This window comes from Oryzias melastigma, linkage group LG1 (assembly GCF_002922805.2).
Source record: "Oryzias melastigma strain HK-1 linkage group LG1, ASM292280v2, whole genome shotgun sequence".
NCBI lineage: Eukaryota > Metazoa > Chordata > Actinopteri > Beloniformes > Adrianichthyidae > Oryzias > Oryzias melastigma.
In genome coordinates this window covers 32,555,286-32,579,101 of record NC_050512.1, presented here as the reverse complement: position 1 = coordinate 32,579,101, position 23,816 = coordinate 32,555,286, and the positions used below count along the sequence as shown (strand labels likewise).

Genomic DNA, 23,816 nt, shown 5'->3' with positions numbered 1-23,816 from the left:
TGTCAATATAAAAAATTTTATTACAAAAGAAAATTGGTTCTACACGTGTCATCGTCCACATTAAAATGGCTGCCAACATTTGAATTCTCACTACAGAAGACTCCAGGTGGTAAACCGACAGTAAAGAAAGAGCACCGCTCCAACGGAAAACAGCAGTGCTTCCAGAAAACATTAAAAGAAAAGTCGTCCTGCCGTGCACGGAGCTTCAGTCCATTTCATCACCGCTTCAACAGCAACAAGCATCAGATGTAACAAACCCGCTTCAGCAGAAACTTAACAGCGACTAACAGGACAAAGCTAAATCCCTGAATGGAGGAGGGGGTGGGGGCTGAGCAGGCCACACAAAATCAAACTGAACAATCTTCACATCCTTTACACGCTTTACTCGTCATTGTCTTCATCCTCGTCGTCTTCGTCGTCCTCATCCTCCTCGTCGTCGTCGTCGTCATCGTCGTCATGGACCGGCTCGACCTTCTTGGCGGAGGGCCGGCCGGGGCCGCTCTTCTTGCCGGCGTCGCTCTTCCCGGAGCCCCCCTTGGCTCTGTAGGCGGCGACATCCTGCGGAGAGGAGCGTGTTCAGCGCTCTGAGCGTGTGCAGCTGCGGCGGCAGAGGCGGAGCCAGCTTACCTTCTCGTACTTCTCCTTCAGCTTGGCGGCCTTGGCCTCGTACGGCGCCTTGTCTTTGGCGCTCTGCGTGGCCCACAGCTCGCCCAGCTTCTTGGCGATGTCGCCAATGGAGATGCCGGGGTTGTCCTCCTTGATCTTTGGGCGGTGGTCCGAGCAGAAGACGAAGAAGGCAGATCTGTAGAGCAAAGACCTCAGTTACCACCAGAACGACCCCAAACCGTCCAGCAAATGCCCCGTCAGCACTTACGGGGGCCTCTTGGGGGCGTTTGGGTCCTTCTTCTTCTTGACCTTCTTGGCACCCTTAGGTGGGACGTAGGACTTCATCTCCCTGTCATATCTGGCCTTGTCAGTCTTGGCCATTTCATCAAACTTCACCTTCTCCTTGGAAGACATGGTCTGAACAGAGGTGGAAGAGCAGGTTACTTACAGGGAAGCTGCTCCAAAAAATATATTTGTTCTAAAACCCGTTTAAATCCCCCAGAAAATAGTTAAAAACTCCGCCGGGACTCACCTTCCATCTCTCGGAGCACTTCTTGGAGAACTCCGCGAAGTTCACGCTGGTTCCCGGGTGCTTCTTCTTGTGCTCCTCGCGGCACGTCGCCACAAAGTAGGCGTAAGCGGATGTTTTTCCTCGCGGCTTGTTTGGGTCTTTAGTCATGGTTTCGGTTTATCTGGAAAACAACGACAAGGTCACTCAAACTTCTCCGCAGTGGAAATGCGCGTCACGTCTGAGCCGTTTTCGGCAGAAATAAATACAACATGTCCGCTTGTTTAGTTTCAGGCGGCAAGCGCGCGCCGCTTCCAAGCTATAATCGGCTTTCTGTCTCTCTAAACAAAAAGACGCGACTCCATTTTGTATCTTCCCGCCTAAACGCAACTGCGCCCAAAACTTCCCCAACTCCGCGCCGCTCGGCACAAACCCCTCCACGTACCCGCAGACCGGCCCCAGACGCGCGTTCACCGCCACCGACCGAGCCTCCGGGGCGGCGGGAGCTCCATTCAAACTTTATGGCGGAGCTTCCGTCGTCCCGTCGTCCCGCCGCCGCCTGCAGCCAAATGGCGTTTGAACTGCATGTTGCGCACTAACTCGGCCGCGCACTCGAAGACTCGGTACAATTAAAACAGATTCACAATATAATTTTCTTATCGAATATTTTCCAATATGGGGACTTTCTGCCCTATCGCGTAAATATAAGCGGGACTGTGATTTAAAGAGAGATTTGCACTCAGAAAAATACTCAAAAATAGGCTTAGGCCGAGTAATTAGCACGGAAATACACCCACCATGAAAGCGGACGGAACCGGTTTAGCTAGCAGACGGCTTAAAGCAAATGTAGCAGAAACACGAACTCGTACCTGTTCTCCACACGACCAGACAGAAACGGGTGAAGGAGGAAGGACGCGCAACTGTTTTGTCAGCGACTGCGAGGCTCAACTAACTTGACTAAAACGGGTTCCAAGCCCCTCCCTGCTCTCAGCCGATTGGCTGACAGCAATCATTTAAATTCGAACTCGGGAACAGAAACGGATACCCGTATGCGATTGGCTGTTCATTCATCTCTCGAGCCACGAAGGTTGTGTGTGCCCTCTGTGCGCTAATTGGTCAGCGTGGACTTTTAAACGTACGGCGCGAAAACGGCTCTTTGTCTGGAATCAAAACATGTTGGTCGGAGGGGATGTGCGAGCCTCGTGCCGCCTGCTGGCCGAGCCCCCGCAGCCGTTTGTTTTGGAGGGACACCGGGAGCCGCGGGACCGACAGCTGAGGAGCGGGACGGCGGCACACCGACGACGTTAAACGGCTCCACGTTAGTGCGAAGCACACTTCCGGGTTGAGAATCTCCTGTCAGGTTCCACGGTCCACTGATGATGGATCTCTGCTAAATAATGCATTCAAAATGGAGCTTAAAGTTTTCACTATAAACTGTTTCTATAAAGTTAGTTAATACAAAATAAAACTCCGAATAAATGATTGTTCACAAACAATAATATATTCAATTATTTGTGGTTTTAATTCATAAGGTTAAACCTGCAAACATATTCTTAATATTTATTAACTTTTATTGCATAAAATACAATCTGTTTTTTTTTTTTTTAATCTTTCTTAGTTGGTTTTTTCTTCAGGTAAAAATGACAAAAACAAATTGAAATTATCAATAAGATCAAATGGATTCTATAATGACAGTGTGACATTTTAGTGCTGCCACAAACATCAATTTAATAAATGACTAATCACTGATTATTTTTTCAGTCGACTAATCAGGTCATGCATAAAGTGGATGTAAAACACAAATTTTAACTAACTAACTAAAAATAAAGACGATTAAGATGATAGTTTATTAAACTTTTAATAAGCCTCTGTCCTTCATTAGTTTCTGGTACTAAAACAAGATTAAATCTAATGAGGTCGGCATCTGAAAGGAGGAACTATTTTCACAAAAGATAAAGTTTTGGTCTCAATCATTCAAATATTAAAAAAGTGATTTTTTTGGTGCTGAACTCACAACTTTGTTCAACTTTTCTAAACTGACTCCATGTAAAATAAAGTGACGACTAATCGATTATTAAATTAGTCGTCGACTATTTTGATAGTCCATTAGTCGACTAATCGTGGCAGCCTTACTGCATTTATCTAGAACAAACTTAACTGATAGAAAAACAGTTTCTAAGGAACCTTGACCCAGTTCAGAGTAAACATTTGAATGAGAGAATCTTTATTTATATGGAACTTAAATCCCATTAAGTTCCAAAGTGTTCTTAAAGAATTACTCTATAGTTGATGTGTAAAACGTTCGACATCTCTGAAGGAATATTCTTCCAAAACTGAATTTACATAAAATTACAAAAAGTTGAATCTGAGTCAATCTGCGTAAAAGTTCATTTGAAAAACCAATATTTGTAAGTTCATCCGTATACAGAGCATCACAATGTTCATTTGTTTCAAATGATAAAATGTTATAATTAGTACCTGGTTACTTAAGGTTAACTATTTAAAAAGACTTAAAATATAAATGATTTAGATTTAGAAATGGAAACAAGATTTCATGTTGTCTTTACGTGTATTAAACATGTTTATGTCAAAAGATCAAAGCAGTATAATTACTCACATTATCACCATTTGTGATCTGCACTCTTCAAAAAACAGTTTGAATGGATTGAAAACACTAATTCCATCATAGTGAAAACCGAAAGTTTCAGGGGCAAATACAAACTCAATGTGCCTGAGAGGAAGTGAGCAAATGAAAGTCCTCATGGTGGAGGAGTGGGAGGACGGAGGTTGTGGTTTCCCAGCTGAGCTGCACGGTGGTGTAGTGGTTAGCACTGTCACCTCACCGTGACAGATCCTGGTTCAAAACCGTCTGGGTTCTTTCTGTGTGGAGTCTGCATATTCTCCTGGTTCATGTGTTGGGTTTTCTCCGGTTTGGTCCCAGAATCCACAGACTCCAAAGCTTCATCCAGGAACTCTTAATTGTCTAAACTTGCCACGATTAGTCGACTAATTGACCATTAATCGACTATTAAAATAGTCGACAACTAATTTAATAGTCGATTAATCGTTACTTTATATTAGATGGAGTCAGAGTGTAGTAAAGTTGAAAGTTATGATGGTAATATGAAAGCTGTTTGGACTACTTTGGCATTTATTAAGGTTTTTTAGGCCGTTTTGGAGTTTAGCTAATATTTCAGCTGCATGCTAGTTGTTTTGACTATTTTAAGCTTTTTTCAGTTTTTTTTTGTGGCTAATTTTAAGTTTATCTTTTTTTTCAGCAACCTGCTAGCTGTTTTGGCTAACCTATGTTTTTTTTTTAGTTTTTAAAGCTAATTTGGCATTTAACTAATATTTTAGCTGGCTATCAGCTTCTGGGGTTTCAGCTATTATTTTCAGCATCATGTCTACCTGGTTGTATGGTTTTCTCTCATAGATCAAACGTCAGTATTCCTCCTGCAGAAACCCATGCATGATATTAAACGAGTGGGGGATTATTTGTCTCTGACAGCCCGGTCACAGTTAGACGAAGGTTACAGGAACTTCATTGAATGCTGCTCGTTTGATTTCGAAGGTCATTCATCTTTTCTTCTTCTGTCCAGTTAAAGTAGATTAACTTACTGTGTTCACAAAATCCCTAAAAACAGACTAACGTCTGACCATTTCAACACGTCTGACTGGCTCCTCTTAGCTGTTGCTCGTGACCGTGTCTGATCCCTGCAGGATAATAAAGGTAAACAAAGATCAAAAATGTCAAAAATATTCCTATATTCCTATATTTACAATTATCCCATAAAATACCCAGAAAAACCACGAATACCTCTGATTACAACAACTAAATGTAGCCTTGGGTTCAGCTAAAACACGAGTGGCCAACGTGCAGCAATGTGCATCTTTTTGTTCTGATCGCACTGAAACCACGAGTGAAAAACATCAAGCAAACCAGAGAATATCTGCTCAAATGAAAGGTGGATATTTTCAATAGAACCGCAAATGTTGAAGGATTAGGGAGGAGGAGGAGGAGGGGGAGGGTCTTGATGTTACCCCCGTCAGAAAACGGATTTTTGTCAGATTATTTTCTTGAATGTTTCTTTATGTTGTTTGTTTTGTATTACAAAGAGATGTATTTGGTTAAAATGGTTTGATTGGTTTTGTTAAATGTTGCAGAGATAATTTATTTTGTTCCTTTTGTCCCCTTTCATTTTCACTGATGTCACAAATATTACATGATTTATTGTTGTGTGAAAATGGAATTAAAGAAAAATTCAGGAAACAAAATCTAAGTTGGTTCTCACTGAATTTCTTGTCCTCCTGCAGCAGAATCACTGAAATGTTAGACTGAAGAAGAATGAAGATGATCACATGTTTGAATAGAGCTGATGAACCTGAAACTGAGTGAAAATGCAACAACGACAATCTGAAAACGATCTGGAGAGAATGTGAATAAACTGTCCTTTATAATAGTATATGTATTTAATAAATGCATCCAGACATGTGGACGTGCAGCGTGGGGACAGGACCAGAGTCGTTTCCCCCCAGAGGAGTCACGTGACTCTTCTTCATCAATCAGACGTGAGGCTGAGGAGGATTTCCTGAGAAGAACCAAAGATCTGTCGGCTGCTGCTTCAGCTTCACCATGATGTTCTCCCAGATCCTCAGATCTAAACTGTTGTGTTTCAAACATCTGTTCCTGTTTCTGTCTGCAGCTGCAGACTAAAGCAGGGGCCCAACCTTTTCATGTAAGGCCCACAGAACTGTTTTCTTCTCTGGTGGGGGGCCGGGTCGGTTTGGAGGGTAACAGTGAAACAATCACAGCCTAAACGTGAACATGTGTGTCTTTCCAGAAAGACACATTTTAAATCATTCATTTCTGTAATCTTAACAGAAAAAACAAAACTAACACATTGATAGATTGATAGCTGAAAATGCTGAAGCTGAAAGCTAATGTTAGTGAAGTTCCAAAATTAGCCTAAAAAACAAACAAAAAACCGTAGGTTAGCCAAAACAGCTAGCATGTAGCTGAAATATTAGCTAAACTTCAAAATAGTCTAAAATACTCTAAAAATGTCTAATTTAGCTAAAACAGTTTGGGGGGGTCGGGTCAAATGTGGAGGAGGGCCGGATTCGGCCCGTGGGCCGTAGTTTGTTGACCCATGATCTAAGATGATGTCATTTTTTCCATAAAATCAAATGAATCAAATAAAATCAGAGTTTTGAGCATTTTAGTCAGAAGTTCAATGATTCTGCTGTTGTTTGAATCATTTGTTGATAATCAGATTACTCCAAAGGAAGTAAATCAGATTATGAGCAGATTTGTGGTTTTCTCTGAGCATGCGCTGTCCCTTTCCATCCAACAGGTGGCGCCGCGCATGCGCAGCTCCGTCCTGTCTGAGCAGAGGAGGAGCCGAAAGGAAGCCCCTCCCACCCACTGTAGTCCAAAAACACATCGTCCAAACGAGCCGACGTGCACGCGCAGCAAACACGCGCCCATCGCTGCCCGGAGGAGAGTCCGCGTGACCACATCCGCGAGACAAGATGAGCGACGCCGCGGTGGACGCGACCACGCTGTGCCTGTTCGACGTGGACGGCACGTTAACGGCTGCGAGACAGGTACCGGGACCGGTGGATGGGGGAAGCGGGCTTCCGGAACCGGACGAGACCGAGCCGAGCAATGACAGCTCAGCATCCGGGTCCGCGTCGAGCCCGTGCGCTGCCGCGTGACTTTAGTTCCGGGGGGGTTTAAAGCCGCAGAAATGAGGATAAAAATGTGGTGATCGCTCAGTCCGAAGGACGGGTTCGTGTTATCGAGTCTGGACTCATCGGTTCCGACAACAATAATGGAATTTTATTCAAGTTTGACGAAACCGGAAGTTTGTGGCGGAACGAAAACATGGAGACACATTTGTAGTTTTTAAAGTTCAGCAATGAATCAGTTTTACAACCAAAGACGAAAAAAAGAAGTAACCGAAAAAACAATTGATGAGACGAATATGTGTTTAATTCATCCGGAAAGAGTCCGGGATCATTATTTAAAGTCGTTGTTGTCTGTTGATGACATCAGGAAGCAGAGTCCTGTCCGTCCGGACCGGCCGGTTCTGACAGCCCAAACAAAAGCTGGTGAACAGATGAATTCATAACAAGAATAAACAGCAGAAGATGTAAACAAAAACAGACCGAAGAAACGCAGAAAGAATGTCGGGTTTTTATTTTAAATTCAAAAACTATCAATTAAAATAAAACTAAATGGATTTAGCTGAAGTTCATTTAAGAACATCTTAACACACTGAAGATCTGCAGAACATTTAGTAGGAACTGAGAAGTAGTGAAGGAATCAGGCTGGATCTGAACCCACAACCTCCCAGTCTCAGGCAGACGCTCCTCCACAAGGCCGCTGAGCTGGTATGGGGCGTGTGAGAGCGACATGCCTGTTGATGCCGCGTTATTGCAGGTCGTCACGCCGGACATGGCGGACTTCCTGCAGAGGCTCAAGACTCGGGTTCGGGTGGGCGTGGTCGGCGGGTCGGACCTCGTCAAGATCAAGGAGCAGCTGGGAGCGGACGGTGAGGCCGAGCTGCAGGTGAGCGCACCTGCTGAGACAGGTGAGTGAGACTCTGCTCCTGTGCGCAGTGATCCAGAGGGTGGACTACGTGTTCGCCGAGAACGGTTTGGTGGCCTACAAGAACGGACAGCTGCTCTCGGTCCAGGTGAGGGTTGACCTGACGGTTCTGCTGCAGCGGGGAGGCGGGTGGTCCCGGTTCTGCTGCAGCACGTGGTCACGGTTCTGCTGCTGTCAGTCCATTCAGGCTCACATGGGGGAGGAGCTTCTGCAGGACTTCATCAACTTCTGCCTGAACTACATGGCCACCATCAAGCTGCCCAAGAAGAGGTAACCCACAGAACTGCTTTAGCCTTCAGGAAGGGTTGAGGGTTAGAAACCCGACCCTAACGGGGAGTCGGTCATCACTGACGCTCCGATCAGAACCGGACCTCTGGACGCTGACGTTCTGACACTCTGCTGTTTCAGAGGAACCTTCATCGAGTTCCGGAACGGGATGCTGAACGTCTCTCCGATCGGACGCAGCTGCACTCAGGAGGAGCGGATCGAGTTCTACGAGCTGGACCAGGTGAGGCGTCGGCCCGTCCAGATCCTGCAGTCATGTGACCTGTGGAAGCGGGGATTTGAACCCTCGCCCTCGAGGGGATGAAGGTGCTTCACTGACTGATGTTCTCCTGACAGAAAGAGAAGATCCGAGAGAAGTTTGTTTCTGCGCTGAAGGAAGAGTTCAAAGGAAAAGGCCTCTCCTTTTCCATCGGTGAGTTCTGGTTCTGACCACAGAGATCTGGGACAATCACACAGTTCTGAACGCCTCCCAAACAGCTTTTGTCATGTTGGGTCACTTTAGATTCCAAATCAAAATCCAATCATGTTTTTCTTGGTAACTGGAGTCCTTCCAGCTTCATTCATGAATAATCTTCAGATTGGAGGGTTCAGATTAGCGTCAGAGCGGTGGAGCCGTCTGGTCTCCGTGACCTTCACGGTGCTGCAGCAACAGAAGCTAAAGTGTCTGGATCCTTCGTCCGAACATCAACCGCAGCTGTGTCGTCTGCAGGAGGTCAGATCAGCTTCGACGTGTTTCCTGACGGCTGGGACAAGCGCTACTGTCTGGGCATCGTGGAGAAGGACGGGTACTCCACCATCCACTTCTTTGGAGACAAGACCAAACCTGTGAGTCTTCTGCAGGACGTCCTCATGTGACGGTAGAAAATCCTCAGAGAGGAAAAAGAACAACCAAAGGTCATCAAAATGAAACTTTTTGAGCTAAACTTCCATTTAGCTCGTTAGCATTGTTAGCATTGTTAGCATTGTTCCATTCTCTAGTGTTTTCTTCAGCCGTTTAAGCTAGGGCTGTAACGAGTATCCGGGTTCTTGGGGACTCGTTATCTGCTCCCGAAAATCTGAGTATGAATATCAGTATGAAAATCATGGCTGATTCATGATCTTTATAAATGTAGTAAAATATGATCTTAATAACGATGTATTTTTGCTGTGAAATGCAGATTAATGTCGGATTTTAAGTTTACGAACTAAAACAAAGAGCCGCGGTACTGCCACAGGAAGTAAACATCTTGGTGACGGTGAAGCTAAAACTAGCGAGAGCTTTTTCCCGTTCAAAACTGAGACTGAAGTTCTGCTCACAGACATAACTTCTGAAACAATGAATTAGCTTTAACATCGGAGCTTTAGCTTCAGTGTTTATATTCTTCTGGTTATGATAACTCTTCAACATTTGACACATAACGAAACTCCATCTTATTCTGAAGAAACAGCCTCGCGCTGCTGAAAGGATGTAATCAAAGTGAATCAGCTGATTCTGCTGAGATAAAAAGACTTCATAGGAGCTCTGCAGCAATATGTGATACTTGGAACGTAAAATATTGAAGAACTTTGAGGATAGAAAACTGTGGAGAACATTTTCAGGTTTTGTTGTTAGATGATCCAAAACAGCAGAGATTTTATCTTTTTATGTTGTTTTACTGCTGAACCTGATCAGAAGGTTGACAAAATAAGAGAACATTTTAAAATGACAAACAAACCTGAATCTTTGTGTTTTGATTCTGATCTCCTGTTCTAAATACAGGTATAGATGGTGATGATTTGATGCAAATAATTTCAATTTTCACCCATCCAGTAAATAGACAGACACATAACAATAATCATTATATTAAAAAGTAAGAATCGTGGTTTGATTCGTGAATCGGATTGGATCACCACTTAAGCAATGATCCACATCCTAGTTTAAGGTTTTATCTTCTGAACTCTCAGATTATTTGAAGTTTCCAAACTTTGAAGCATTTTCAGCTGCAATTCAACAATCCTGAACTTTGTTTGGCTAGCATAGCATCTTTAGCTCTCTCACAGAGGATCCAGCTAACAGGCAGGAAGTGATGTGTAGCTGTGAGGTTCACACCAAACACGTTCCTGCATCAAATTCACCGCTTGACCATATATGAGTTTTAAACGTGACGCTGCATGTGGGAGGAGCTACCGTCCAGTATTTAGCCTTATTGCTACATTGACTGTATATCTCCCTTACAGTCAATGGTTGCCAGTCCAGATGATGTTTAGAGACCGGGTCGATGTATTCTGAAGATGTCCATTAGCTTTGGATGTTCACCGTTAGCTTTGGCTGTTCACCATTAGCTTTGGCTGTTTACCGTTAGCTTTGGATGTCCGTTAGCTTTGGATGTCCGTTAGCTTTGGATGTCCGTTAGCTTTGGCTGTTTACCGTTAGCTTTGGATGTCCGTTAGCTTTGGATGTCCGTTAGCTTTGAATGTCCGTTAGCTTTGGATGTCCACCGTAAAACGGTCCGTTTCCATTCTTTTTGAATGGATTTCTTCAGCTTTGCACCATTAAAGCTAACGAATCGCATCAATTTGAACTATTTTTGTCATGATTTAGTCAGAATGTCTAAATGTTTCATTGTTCTCCATCAGCTGACAGGAGGATTTTCTGATCTTCTCTCCTCTGATGTGTTTCTGGTTTCAGGGAGGGAACGACTACGAGATCTTCAGTGACCCGCGGACCGTCGGCCACGAGGTCTCCAGTCCAGAGGACACCAAGCGTCTCTGCGAGAAACTCTTCTTCTGCTGAAGTTACTGCGGTTCTGACTGTTACTGCAGACTCAAGGGGGCGGAGTCTCACCCTGAGTCGGGGGAGGAGTTAAAGACTTTTGTCTCCATTTTGATCCGTCCCGTGTGACCCAGAGAGCCAATCGGCTGCAGCAACACAGGAAGTGACTTCAGTGTATCACTTCCTGTGAGGGACAACAGCAGCTGTGATGAAGGCGGCGGTGAGCGGCGCGGAGACGCCATGTCTGCTGAAAGTTTGACCAATAAAGACGTAAACGGTACCTGGTGTAAATGTCTGATCATCTTGATCCTTCCTGATCCTCTCTGATCATCTTGATCCTTCCAGATCCTCTCTGATCATCTTGATCCTTCCTGATCCTCTCTGATCATCTTGATCCTTCCTGATCCTTCCTGATCCTCTCTGATCATCTTGATCCTTCCTGATCATCTTGATCCTTCCTGATCCTCTCTGATTATCTTGATCATCTTGATCCTTCCTGATCCTCTCTGATCATCTTGATCCCTCGTACAGCTGCAGTATTTCTGCTGCAGATTTTCTGGATTTCATCTATAAAAATCGATGCTGAAGCTGCGAGTTCTCCTGACCATCAGAACCAAACCGGATGTTCTTGTTTTTATGTTCCGGATCTGAAGAATTGATGTTGAAACAGAAACGAAGACAGAGTTCTGTCCGGCTCCAATGAAATCTGGATTTAAAACATTACGATTTATAATCGTGGCTCCATTTTAAAAAGTTTTTAAGGTGCAAATAAAACCTACAGCATGCAGACCTTAACTGATGAGTTCATTCAGGAAAAACATTTAAAGGATTTTTGTTTTTTATTTTTAAACTGAAACCCCTGATGTGGCGTCAATAGGCCCCGCCCCTCAGAGGAAACATTCCAGATATGGGAGGAAGAGGATGATGATGGAGCAGAGTCTGTACGGACGGACCGGTCCAAAGAGCAGCCAGAGAACTGCAGACTCCCAAACGCACCGTGAGGCTGTTTCTTTAAGCAAGGCTGCGATGAATTCTGGGAAACTGAGTTAGTTGTGGAAAGGAGCTTTAGAGCCGGAAGCCCCTCCTCCAGAACCGTTTCTTCTCTAATGTTCTTCATTGAAGTTCTGATCTGCAGCCTGTAACAGACTGAAAAACTGACCTCAGAACCAGAACCAGGACCAGGAAACATCAGTTTATTTAAAGTCTCACGTTTCTTACACAGATTCCCTTAAACAGTTTTGGAGTTTTTTCTAACATGGATCATCTTGGTGGAAGACACGATCTCATCAGAACTCCAGACCCGGTCCAGTCTGTCTGTGTGGAGTTTGCAGGTTCTCCTTGTTCATGTGTGGGTTCCTCCCGCTTCAGTTGTCTGTAACTGTCTGATGATCAGGATGAAGCACACCATCACCTGACAGCTGGGATAGGCTCCAGCAACCCAAACAAGGGCAATGAGAACATGGATGGAGGTTCTGCTGGACTTGGAGTGTTTTCTCAGTGTGAGTCATCAGAATGTTCTGGACTCGCTGATGAAGATCAGCAGAACCAGCTAGTTCCAGAAACTGGATCACCGTCCAGTTCTGAAACATACTCGAACCCTCGAGTGCCAAAGTCAGGTCAGCCGAGGTCAACCTCCCACGCTGGAACCATTCAGACGCAGTCCAGGCCCGGTTCAAACCCAGTTCAGGCCCGGTTCAGACGCAGTCCAGGCCCGGTTCAGACGCAGTCCAGGCCCGGTTCAGACCCAGTTCAGGCCCGGTTCAGACCCAGATCAGGCCCGGTTCAGACCCAGATCAGGCCTGTTTCAGACGCAGTCCAGGCCCATTTCAGACCCTGTTCAGGCCCGGTTCAGACCCAGTTCAGGCCCGTTTCAGACGCAGTCCAGGCCCGGTTCAAACCCAGTTCAGGCCCGGTTCAGACCCAGATCAGGCCTGTTTCAGACGCAGTCCAGGCCCGGTTCACACCCAGTTCAGGCCCGTTTCAGACGCAGTCCAGGCCCGGTTCAAACCCAGTTCAGGCCCGGTTCAGACGCAGTCCAGGCCCATTTCAGACCCTGTTCAGGCCCGGTTCAGACCCAGTTCAGACCCTGTTCAGGCCTGGTTCTAAACCGGTTAATGTCCAGTTCAGAACTGTTTCAAACCCAGTTCAGACCCAATCCAGGCCCGGTACAGAATCAGTTCTAAACTTTTTCAGAACCAGTTAAGGCCCGGTTCAGACCCAGTCTGGGCCCAGTTCAGAACCAGTTAAGGCCCGGTTTAGACCCAGTTCAGGCCTGGTTCTGTGAGACTTGGATACTGGATCACAGCAGACTCTTCAGAACCTTTGTTTAGGCGTTTCAATAGCAGAACCGGATGCGGTTCTGTTCAGGATTCTTTAACCTCTTCAGTTCTGTTCAGTTCTGTTGTTTGGGTTTTGACGGGAGCTTCTGTGGTACCAGAACCCGTGTGAGGCCCGAGGACGGCAGGACTGAGCAGGCTAAAGAACCCAGAGGTCCGCTTGTTCCAGCAGGAATTCCTCCTGAGAACAGGCCCCGCCCCCAAACTCACCTGGAAACGAGTTTCCTTCTTCAAACAGAGGAGAACTTCCTCACAGCGACCACAAGGGGGCGTGAAAACCCGAACGAGGCTCAGGACTCGAGTGGAGAAGAAAACGAACGTTTGTGATGAGGATTCGTTAACGATGCTAACGAGCTCCAGGTCCGGTTCAGAGAAGGTCCAAACGCTCTCCTCGCTCCAGGTGGAGCGGCTCGGCCCGCCGCTGCAGCAGCTGTGGCCCCTCCCACATTAAAAACGTATAAAAGTCCTTCACTTTACAAGCTTCGATAAATAAGAGTGTAGAGTCTGTCCACCGGGGGGCGGAGCTAAAGTTCAGCCAGCAGCACGGACGCCGTCACTCCAGCCGGGGGTCCTCACTGCCCCCCTCGCCGTCCTCACTGACTGCAGGTCGCCGTGGGCCTCGGGGGTGATGTGCTGAGGCAAGGGGGCGGGGTTGGTGATTGGGTGGGATGGGTGGGTGCCGGCCCACGGCGTCTGTGCTGCAGCCGGTCAGTCCTCCACCTCAGGACCTGGACTTCCTGCCTCGTGATTGGCTGCCCCGTCAGCGCGCTGATCCTCTGTGGGAGACAAGAGTCAGTCAGCTGACCTCCCCAACATCCAATCAGAGCAGAGGGGGTGGAGCCTGAAACGCTGACGGTTTATTCAAATCAAACCCGAATCATTATCACTGTGTGTGGAGGAGTTCTCGCTTCCTGACTGAACCTGAACGCCTCGCAAGTCTGAAAGGAAACGTTCTGATTGGACGATTCTAGCCAACCGCAGGCTGCGCTGTGTGTGAGTGTTTGTGTCTAGTATGCCTTGTCTGGAGCCGGGGGGGTGGTGGGCGGGTCCTCCTGCTGGTACCTCCTGGTGATTGGTCAGCTCCGCCTCCAGCTGCTGGCCCTGCCCCCTCACAGCGGGGGACTTGCGAGGAGGCGGCGGCCTCTCGGCGTGGTTGTAGAGCCCCTTCCACATTCTGGAACCAACAAAGATTCCAGGTGAGTCTTCACCAGAACCACCTGGATTTACCTGAAAATGGGAGTGGCGCCCCCTGAGGCCGGGGGCGGGGGTGCAGCGCCTCACTTGAAGCAGTAGGGGGTGGTGTTGGGTCTCAGCACGCCCTGGCTCTGGCTCTGCTCGGCCTGGTACAGCGGGTTGGTGAACTGGGCCCGGTCCCGCCACAGCTGAGGCCAGACGGAGTGAGCGCGCTCGCGGAGCCTGCAGTCATGCACGCACACGTGCGCTCTCATCAGTCCTGACGGTCCGTCGGAACATTGCGAACGCGGGCCGCAGCAGAACCAGAGAAGAACCGAACCTCATGTCGCGCCGCTCCTTCTCGCAGTTCCCCAGGAAGTTGCCGAACTGACAGGAGTACACGTGCGTGCGCACGGCGATGAGGAAGCGCTCGTTGAACTGGAAGGCGCACGGGAACTGCTCGGACAGCTGCCACACGCACTCCAGGAACTGGTCGATGACGGGCGACACCTCTCTGGGGTCTCCGTCCAGGTGAGCGTACCTGCAGAGCACAGACACTTCCTGTCCTCTGCTGGACAACGTTTCCTTCTTTCTAACCTGAACCAGAACCAAAAGTCCTACAGACTCGGGTCCGTGGGAACCAACCTGTGGGAGAACTTGTGACCGAAGGAGACCCAGTCTCTCTCAATCAGCAGCTGAAGGAGGAGAAACAGGTGAGCATCAAGAACAGAGCGGGTTTGGGTCTAAGGCCCGGTTCTAGAACATGCGGATCACCATGAGTCCTTTGATGGTTCTGTAGAACGGGTCCAGCAGGATGCTGGCCACAGAGCAGGCCTGGGCGGTCCGGTCCCAACCGTCAGAGCAGTGGACCAGAACACTGACGCCTTCATCGGCCACCGCCTGGACCGGAACCAGAACCAGAACACCAGAGAGAAGACATGACTACGCATGAGAGTGTGTAGAGCTTTTGTGTTATGTTTATTGTGTTGTGTGTATCCTGTTTGTATTGTGTGAATGTTTGTGTTGTATGTTGTGTATTTGTGTTGTGTTGTATGTGAATTGTTTTTTTATGTGTATTCTGTGATTGTGATTTGTGTGTTTTTGTTGTGTATTTGTGTGGTGTTTGAATTGTGTGTTTATTTTGTTTATTCTGTTGCGTTGTGTGTCGGTGTTGTGTTGATGTTGTGTTGGTGTTGTGTTGGTGTTGTGTTGGTGTTGTGTGTCGGTGTTTTGTTGGTGTTGTGTTGGTGTTGTGTGTCGGTGTTGTGTTGATGTTGTGTCGGTGTTGTGTCGGTGTTGTGTCCGTGTTGTGTCCGTGTTGTGTTGGTGTTGTGTCGGTGTTGTGTCGGTGTTGTGTTGGTGTTGTGTTGGTGTTGTGTCGGTGTTGTGTCTCGGTGTTGTCGGTTTTGTGTTGGTGTTGTGTCGATGTTGTGTCGGTGTTGTGTGTCGGTGTTGTGTCGGTGTTGTGTCGATGTTGTGTCGATGTCGTGTGTCGGTGTTGCGTCGGTGTTGTATCGGTGTTGTGTGTCGGTGTTGTGTGCGACACACACCCTGGCGATGAAGACTCCGGCGTCCAGAACGGCTTTGATGTGCTTCAGCCATCCCGAGTTCTCCAGCCCCCACAGGAAGTCGGTCATGGACGGGGAGCGCATGTCGCCCACTGCGGGAGGGGAGGAGTCATGACACGTGCGCGGACGTGCTGGGCGGCGAGCGCAGCTCTACTGACCGTCGATGACCTTCTGCTGGCTGCTCCTCATCACGTGGATGTTCTCGATGCCGATGAAGGTCAGCCGGATGTTGGAGTAGTGGTCCTCGTTCTCGTAGCCTTTTCCTGCCGCTCGGTTCGCCATGGCGTTGAGCTGCACACATGTTTACGTTTGAACTGTGCACGGCAGGTCTGAGCGTGCACGTGCGACGGTGGGCGTCACCTTGGGCCTGGTGTCTACAACGTAGATGAAGTCGCTGCCGGGGTTGGCCTTCATCACGGCGTGCAGCATCATCTCGTCCTCCGGACTGCGGCCGCTGAAGCCCGACAGCGGCTGGCTGCAGCGGCACACGGCGGCCTGCGGGGGGAGCTCTTCATCATCTTCATCATCCTCAGAATGTCTGTGTGCAACATAAGTGAGCGACCCCCCCTCCCCCCAGCTGCACCTGATCATGTGACTTCAGTCAGCCAATCAGGCCCTGATGTGAGTGGGTAGGGGGGCGGGGCTTCTGCAGGTTCTGATTTTTAGATCACCTGTCGGAACCGTAATCTTTGGAGCGGAACCACAGAGTTCCTTCTAGCTTTAGCCTCACCCCTTACATTGGTTTCTATTGTCTGGTTAGCATCGATGCTAACAAGCTCCTGCTAGCCGCATGTGTTCATTAGGTCTGCTACGATTGGTCGACTAATCGTCTATTAAAATGGTCGATTAGTCGTTACTTTATATTAGATGGAGTCAGAGTGTAGTAAAGCTGAAAGTTATAATGACATTCTGATAGATTTATGGACTATTTTGACATTTATTAAGGTTTTTAGGCTAGTTTGGAGTTTAGCTAAAATTTAAGCTATATGCTAGCGGTTTTGGCTAACTTAGGCTTTCTTTTCATTTTTTAGGGTAATTTGGGATTTAATATTTTAACTGGCTATCAGCTTCAGTGTTTTCAGCTATCAGCTTCAGTGTTTTCAGGTATTAGCTTCAGTGTTTTAAGCTATTAGCTTCAGTGTTTTAAGCTATCAGCTTCAGTGTTTTAAGCTACCAGCTTCAGTGTTTTTAGCTTTTAGCTTCAGCGTTTTCAGCTACAAGCTCCAGCGTTATCAGCTATCATCTCAGCATCTTCAGCAGCCAAATTCAGTTTACAGCATTCTCACTAGCATTATCACAGCTAATGCTATATGTCTAGTTTTTAGCGAGTTTTAAGCTAATGACGGTTAAGTTGTGTGTTATTGATCCAGTTTGTGAATGACCCGATTAGTCGACTAATCAGGAAAAATAATCGGTGTGCATGTGAGTGTGCATGTGTACGTGCACTAACCAGTGTGTCCTGGTGGAAGTAGGACAGAACAGGAAACCGCCCTCGGCTCCTGAACCTGGCGCTGCCCACAACGACGGCGGGCGTGGCCGACTTTGGGATGAAGAGCTGGGGGGGGTAGGTGTCGCACACCTGCAGGGAGAGGGGGCGGAGCATGCAGGTGAGTCACATGTTCACAGCAGAGTTTGAACCAACAGGAACTGTTGGAGTGAGGAAGAGGAGGATGCAGAGAACAGAGGATGAAGGTGACTCAGCTGCAGGAGAACGGCGCCCTCTGGTGACAGCAGTCATTCTGTTCGGTTCTCCTGTATGATGGTGTGAGGATGAGCTCTGTGGGAGGGGCTTCATCACACGGGTCTGTGGAGACCCGATGCAGAGGCTCCTCCCCTTTACACCCATGGAATCTGCAGAGGACGAGGTGGGCGGCTCACACTCACCCTGAACTCGCTGTTCGCCGCCGTGGAAACCCACAGGTTGTTGGGAACGCCCATCCTCCTGTAGTCCGCCATCAGGTCCAGGAAATTCCAGGATTCCTCGCGCTCCTCCTTGTTCACGCTGGGGTTGAAGGAGAGGCAGAAGAGCTCGCTGTACTTCTCTGAGGAGGAAGAGGAGTTCACGTCTTCATCACAGAGCAGCGCTGGGACGGACACGGACTCGAACACTCAGACCTGGTCGTGTCAGACGGAGCAGCGATGCGTGAACGTCCAAACAGTCTTTCTCCTGCGGGATGAAGATCTGGAAGAGCCGGAAGTCTTTGCAGCGCAGCATCAGCTGACCTCCGGAGGGCGTGGTGGGGGGTTTCTCCACGCTGTAGACCATGCTGTGCAGAACCTGTTCACACAGAACAGCAGAACTGAAGCCTCAGAAGCAGGAGGAGAACCAGGAGGAGGACCAGGAGGAGAACCAGGAGGAGAACCAGGAGGAGAACCAGGAGGAAAACCAGGAGGAAAATCAGGGGTGAACCAGGAGGAGAACCAGGAGGAGGACCAGGAGGAGAACCAGGAGGAGGACCAGGAGGAGAACCAGGAGGAGAACCAGGAGGAGAACCAGGGGTGAACCAGGAGGAGAACCAGGAGGAGAACCAGGAGGAGAACCAGGAGGAGAACCAGGAGGAGAACCAGGGGTGAACCAGGAGGAGAACCAGGAGGAGGACCAGGAGGAGGACCAGGGGTAACATCAGACATGACCACGACTGGAGGAGGTGGAAAACAACCACCTCCATGTTTCAGTGGTCCTCCTGTGTTGGTTCTCCTCATGGAGCTCCGTGTCGGTTCTCCTCGCGGAGCTCCGTGTCGGTCCTCCTCGCGGAGCTCCGTGATAGTCCTCCTCGTGGAGCAGAATGGATTAGGATGAAAAGAGCGGAGAGGGGCAAACAGGTGAGTCATGACGGGACTTGAACGTGTGGATGGTGTCTGCTCTGTGAGGACCGCTGGTCCACAGCAGAGCAGCTGCTCCTTCAGGCTGGAACAGGTCAGTCTTTGATTGTGTTTTCATTAATAGGTGTGATTGTTTTGGTCAATCAGTCAATCAATCAAAATGCCAGAACTGACCCGCCCGGATCATCGGCCCGGTTCGGTTCCTGCTTACCCAGGTCTCTCTGCGGGTCTCGGGGTCGTTCTCCACAAAGATGGTGTGGGTGGCGGACAGGTACAGCGTCCCCACGCTGGCCTTCCTCTGGCCCGCGGCCCGGTCCAGGAGGCGGACCTGTTCCACCTGGATCACAAACACAGGAGGGTTTGACCTTTGACCTTTGACTCAGCGCGCGTGTTTCCGGTATCAGGTGCTGCTCAGCGGTTTTCCTCCTGGACTCTGCGCATGCGTGTTCATCACATCTGGAAGCGTAGCCGCGCGCGCACAGAGCTCGCGCGCTCCAATAGAAAACTATTCATTCCGATGATGGAAGGGTGATTCCATTATCGGACAGACGGAGTTCATCACAAAATTCTGGTTCCAGTCAGCCTCTGGGTCAGAACCGAACCGGGATCATGAACGGGAGACCGCGATACCCGGCTCCTGGAGATATCAAGACCCTGTTCAACCCGGCCCGAACGGTACCGGTACACTAGAATCGTTTATTAAGGAATGACGGGAGGGGAGCAGCGGAACCGAACCAGACCCGAAGGGACCGAAGGGCGCGGATGAGGCTCGGTCCTACCTTGGGTGTCCGGATGAGCTCCATCACCGACAGCCAAAATGGAGGCGGAGAACCGGCCGACCGTCCGTTAAACCCGCGGAGTCTCGCCGGTGAAGGCGCTCGGTTCCGGGCGGCGGCCGCTCCGGGGCTCCGCGGGACTCCCCATGCCCCCCCGCGGCTGTTCAGCTGGTACCGGTCCGCTCTGTCCGACCCAGAACCGCAGCGTCCGCGCGCGAGACCCTCCCGTCACAATAGCAAGTGTGAGTATTTCCGGCTCGGACTTTCAGAATAAAACCCCGCGGAGCGAAAACGGTTCAAAAATATTTGAATTTCTACTGTAAAAAATCTTAATGTTTCATGTTTTAAATCAATTTACTTTTGGAAAAAGCAAAAATATTGAGTGTATTTTCCTTCAAACATTTAAACCTGTAAAATCCTTTAAAGATGAGCCGTAGCCTGGACCAGACTGAAGACGGAACCAGACAACCTGCACATCTACCGCCGGATGCTGATGAAGCCCCTCCAGCGTCGGTCCGGTCCAGTCGGTCTCATGGAGGGATGTGTGTCTCTGATCAGAACCCGGTTCTGTTCTGTTTCAGTCGACTGTCTCTGAGCGACGGCCTCGTCCGGTTCTGTGATCCGGGATCTGCTGCTCCAGAGGAGAAAGAAGGATGTCGGACGGGTTCTGCAGAACAGGAAGTTTGGAGTTCCAACTTTAGCCAACAGGAATGTCTTTCTGAGAGGACAAGTTCTCAAAGGTCCCGGTGGATCTCTCGGATCTCCGGCGCTGAGAGGGATCCATCAGAAAATCACAGCGATCAAATCTAGATTTTGAATCCATTAACGGTTCATTTGATCCAAAAGGCGATAAGGAAAAGGAGAGCGGTGGATTCTGGGAGAAGATGACGAAAATTAAAATAACTTTATTAAAGATCCTCATTAAAATAATGTATTCAGTTTAGAATTGCAGAAGTTCTGAGGAGGAGAAGCTGGTGAACAAAACGTTTCATGTTTGTCATGTTTGAACTTCCTGATCGGATGAAAGTAAATAAATAAAACCGGAAATGAAAAAGTATTTGTTTTTAGTTATAGTTTTTATGATCAGAAGGTTTAGAATAATATCAAAATGATAGAGTTGATTATTAAATGAAAAATGAACAAATCAAAGTATTTTAAAATGTAATTTTTAATAATAAAAAAAAGATGAATTTCTTTTCCTTTTAAGTCCAGCTGTTCAGGTCTTCACCTGAAGGGGGGGCGTTTCCCACCTGTTCACAGGTTGTTTTTAATCACCATGAACTGAGGAGGATGAGATGAAGATGAAGATGATGATGGTCTGCAGACAGCAGTTCGTGTCCTCGGCCTGCAGGGGGCAGCATCCACCTGCAGTCTGATCAGCTGCAGATTCTCAGATTATTCTAATTATTCATCTGTTGTTTCTTCAGTTCAGAGTCTGTCCTTCCTGATCTCTACTTTGTGTTTGTTTACTTTTGATTTGTTTGTATTTTCTATTGTTTGTATTTTCTATTGTTTGTATTTTCTATTGTTTGTATTTTTCTGTTTTCATCCATTAACATGTTAAATCTTCGGCTGTTATTCTCCACATTTGTTGGAGTTTCATAAATGTATTTATAAACGCTTCAATCGGAGGTTCTTGCTGCTCCTCGGCGCGCGTGCGTGTTCCAGCCCCCACGTGCTCTCCTCCCTCAACCATTGGCTGCCCCCCACAGGTGCGTGCGTGTTTCCGTGACTCAGCCAATCCTCCGTGCACGCGGCAGTGACCGGTGCGCGCGCTCGGAGGATTCACTCGGTGGAGCGAGTCCAGCCGAATGGAGAAACGCACGCGGACGGGGTCGTGCTCAGGTGAGGGCGGGAACCTGCAGGTGTTCTAGCAGAAAGCGGCGCGCGCGGCTGGTTCCGGTGAGTCCAGTTTCTCCTCTTCATCATCAGTTCTGAGAAAGAACACAGGAACGCGCGTCCGTGCGCGGCGGAGGCAGAGCGTCACGCACGCGAGAGCGCATACATGTGTTGTTTGATAGTTGATTAATGTCCTCGAACTGTGACGTCAGAGGGATGACGTCTGAGCGGTCTCGTTGCAGCTGTTCGGCGGTGAAACGTCTTCAGTGGAGTTGGTGTCTGCGCATGCCCGCTCCGCGTGCACACTGCAGACTTGCTGCCTGCGTGCGCGTGCGTCGGGCGTTTGTGCTGCTGCAGCAGTCTGCGGGTTGCATAACAGGTTGTCCTGTGCGTCCTCCCGCACAGTGACCCCCCCGCGGCGGCTGTGCGGGACTCGATGTTAGACTTTAATGTAAGAGAGTTCTGATGACGTCACGAGGATCATACCTGGACAGGTCAGATTCATGATAATTTATAAATTCTCACAAAACACAAAAAACATTTATAAGATGTAAGAAAATATGAAACAGATACAAAGTATGAAAACATGTCAAATATAATCATAATATAAATTATAAGCAGTAAATACTAAATAACACATTTAAATGAATTCTTTACTGACATAGAAACAAATACAAACCAATGACAGTATCAGAGAACTGGACTGACCAACTGCGACCCCCCCCATAGAAAATGGTTTATTGTGGTTCCAACCAAATGAAGTCAGTTTAGTCGCCATTTTTCCATGATACGGACTCCACCATGTTGGATCCAGACGTCGTCAGTGATTGGTCCAAATCGGTCTGAGCCGTCGTTTCTATGACAGCCAATCAGGAGTGAGCTTGTTTGAAGGCCACGCCCCTACCAACACAAAATCTGTCAGTTAAACATGTTTACTGTTGGATGTGGGGGTCAGCAGGCCCCGCCTACTTTTTATAGGAATCTGATTGGTCAGTTTATAACTTGAATAACAGAAAAATCCTGAAAATAAATTAGATTATCAAGAAGATTCAGAGCCGGAACGGTTATTCTGACCAATAGAATGACTGCATTATTTTTACAAACAAGTCCATGGGAATTTACAGGAACTTTCTGTTCGGAACGCTAGAGGGGCGGGGCCACTCAGTCCAGTTCTCTTCTACAGTCAGTGGTAGAAGTTTAATAAAATCGCTCATTTTATCACTGAAAGTCCGTAAATGATTCAGTTATCCCCAAACTGTTGCAGTTCCTCCAGAGACCACTGGGGGCAGAAGTTTCCCATGAACCTCTCTGTTAACGTTAACCTTCACTCCCGGCAACATTTCCCTCTAAAAGTTGTGGAAGTGGGCGGAGTTAACTGTTCAGCGTTCCCGGCCCACCACAGGATCCTGTCGGTGACGTCAGAGATGGTGGCTGAACGCGGCGAGGAGGCGTCTGGCTGAACGCGCCTCAGCGTGGATCCTCCTGACAGCCCCCCCCAGGTGTTGTCGGGTCTGTGCAGGTGGGGGGGCTCCCCTCCCCCCCCAGGTGTTGTCGGGTCTGTGCAGGCCTGACGCAGCCACGCCCGGCCTCAGGGCGGAGCTTAGCGTGCTCTGCTCAGACCTGTTTCTGGGATCGACCTGCTCAAACTCCCGAGCAGCTTTCTGCCCCGCCCCAGACCTTACAGGGTGGGTGGAGCCCCGCCCTGAACAGACTCACCTGCAGGGATTCCTCCTCCGTCCTGCAGAGGAAACGGCGTTCTGAGCCGCAGGAATGCTGAGCTCCAGGCTGGAGGAGCTGGAGGAGCTGGAGGAGCTGGAGGGCAGATCCAGAGTCTGACTTGATCAAACTTGATCTGTGATCTGATCTGAAACGTTCTGACGTCTGTAACCACAAACTTTGATTTCTGGGTTCTGCAGCAGTTTAAGGACTTTTAATAAAAGAGTGAAACAAAAATCTGTAAAGTACTTTGCAAAGTTTTTACTCAAATTCATAAAACAGTTAGAAATCAAAACATCAGCAGCTTTAGATGTAGAGGATTATAATCCAAAAGGTTCTGATCCATTTTTACAGTTTGGTTTGAGGTTAACCCTTTAACAGCCGAGACGATGACGCTTAAACACAAAATCTGTAACAGAATGAAACTCTTCAAAGTAACTCCAGCAGGTTGTGCGTCTTGAGACGCTTTTCTCCGTCACAATCTGCTGCAATGATCATAACGGGTGAAAGGTTCCAGTTGATCAAAGAACTAAAACTCTGGAGTGTTTCACTGTTGATGATTCACTCCTATGAAAACTGTTCTGTAGTATTTTTCTCTCGATGGAGGAAACAGAAAAACTTTGAGATTCAAACAGAATTTCTGAGTATTTTTTATTTAATGTATTTGATGTCAAACATTTGCTGGGCGGGGCCACGAGCTCCCTGCTCCGCCCCATTCTGAATAGGTCCATGAACATCTTAGTTCTCCTCGTTTGAGCTGGAATCCGGATCAGAACCGGACCAGAACTCTGGTATTGGTCGTTGTTTTTGAGGTACCGATCATTAGGCTGGAGCTGTGAGGG

General features: G+C 48.1%; 3 protein-coding genes and 1 long non-coding RNA gene across 6 annotated transcripts; 2 read left to right on the top strand and 2 right to left on the bottom strand.

Moving 5' to 3' along the window:
• On the bottom strand, nt 1-2,124 carry hmgb2a (high mobility group box 2a). 2 transcript variants are annotated; one of them, XM_024289549.2, is made up of 5 exons: nt 1,984-2,124; nt 1,139-1,298; nt 875-1,023; nt 628-802; nt 1-558 (listed from the first exon to the last, which is right to left on the bottom strand). In XM_024289549.2, exons 2-5 carry the CDS (start codon nt 1,283-1,285, stop codon nt 382-384), a joined length of 648 nt encoding a protein of 215 aa, XP_024145317.1. In that variant the 5' UTR covers nt 1,286-1,298; nt 1,984-2,124; the 3' UTR covers nt 1-381. The 2 variants fall into 2 exon arrangements, with proteins under 2 accessions (XP_024145317.1, XP_024145318.1); XM_024289550.2 differs by having other exon boundaries at nt 1,912-2,071.
• A 138-nt stretch (nt 2,125-2,262) lies between these two features.
• pmm2 (phosphomannomutase 2) lies at nt 2,263-11,023 on the top strand. 2 transcript variants are annotated; one of them, XM_024289547.2, is made up of 10 exons: nt 2,263-2,432; nt 6,469-6,721; nt 7,560-7,671; nt 7,739-7,815; nt 7,906-7,997; nt 8,136-8,235; nt 8,349-8,424; nt 8,722-8,837; nt 10,660-10,779; nt 10,839-11,023. In XM_024289547.2, exons 2-9 carry the CDS (start codon nt 6,647-6,649, stop codon nt 10,762-10,764), a joined length of 753 nt encoding a protein of 250 aa, XP_024145315.1. In that variant the 5' UTR covers nt 2,263-2,432; nt 6,469-6,646; the 3' UTR covers nt 10,765-10,779; nt 10,839-11,023. The 2 variants fall into 2 exon arrangements, with proteins under 2 accessions (XP_024145315.1, XP_024145314.1); XM_024289546.2 differs by having other exon boundaries at nt 2,264-2,432; nt 10,660-11,023.
• Nucleotides 11,024-11,916: 893 nt separating this feature from the next.
• On the bottom strand, nt 11,917-19,656 carry mtmr7b (myotubularin related protein 7b). The gene is made up of 14 exons (XM_024289888.2): nt 19,423-19,656; nt 18,855-18,980; nt 17,936-18,098; nt 17,705-17,862; nt 17,271-17,399; nt 16,181-16,315; nt 15,979-16,111; nt 15,803-15,912; nt 15,027-15,152; nt 14,898-14,947; nt 14,593-14,793; nt 14,361-14,495; nt 14,096-14,253; nt 11,917-13,855 (listed from the first exon to the last, which is right to left on the bottom strand). Exons 1-14 carry the CDS (start codon nt 19,444-19,446, stop codon nt 13,788-13,790), a joined length of 1,716 nt encoding a protein of 571 aa, XP_024145656.1. The 5' UTR covers nt 19,447-19,656; the 3' UTR covers nt 11,917-13,787.
• On the top strand, nt 19,525-20,476 carry LOC112157249. Its single transcript, XR_002921113.2, has 2 exons — nt 19,525-19,661; nt 19,846-20,476. It is a non-coding gene; the product is annotated as an uncharacterized LOC112157249 (long non-coding RNA).
• Nucleotides 20,477-23,816: the final 3,340 nt, after the last annotated feature.

Bases quoted from the DNA above. Each gene is read 5' to 3' on its own strand.
- pmm2 (XM_024289547.2), top strand. From the start codon at position 6,647: ATGAGCGACGCCGCGGTGGACGCGACCACGCTGTGCCTGTTCGACGTG. The intron at 7,672-7,738 runs GTGAGGCCGAGC...TCCTGTGCGCAG, and splicing joins GGAGCAGCTGGGAGCGGACG to TGATCCAGAGGGTGGACTAC. The intron at 8,425-8,721 runs GTGAGTTCTGGT...TGTCGTCTGCAG, and splicing joins AGGCCTCTCCTTTTCCATCG to GAGGTCAGATCAGCTTCGAC.
- hmgb2a (XM_024289549.2), bottom strand. From the start codon at position 1,285: ATGACTAAAGACCCAAACAAGCCGCGAGGAAAAACATCCGCTTACGCC. The intron at 1,024-1,138 runs GTGAGTCCCGGC...ACCTCTGTTCAG, and splicing joins AGTGCTCCGAGAGATGGAAG to ACCATGTCTTCCAAGGAGAA. The intron at 559-627 runs GTAAGCTGGCTC...TCCTCTCCGCAG, and splicing joins TGAAGGAGAAGTACGAGAAG to GATGTCGCCGCCTACAGAGC.
- mtmr7b (XM_024289888.2), bottom strand. From the start codon at position 19,446: ATGGAGCTCATCCGGACACCCAAG. The intron at 18,981-19,422 runs GTAGGACCGAGC...TTTGTGATCCAG, and splicing joins AGCTCATCCGGACACCCAAG to GTGGAACAGGTCCGCCTCCT. The intron at 14,794-14,897 runs GTTGGTTCCCAC...TGTGCTCTGCAG, and splicing joins GGTCACAAGTTCTCCCACAG to GTACGCTCACCTGGACGGAG.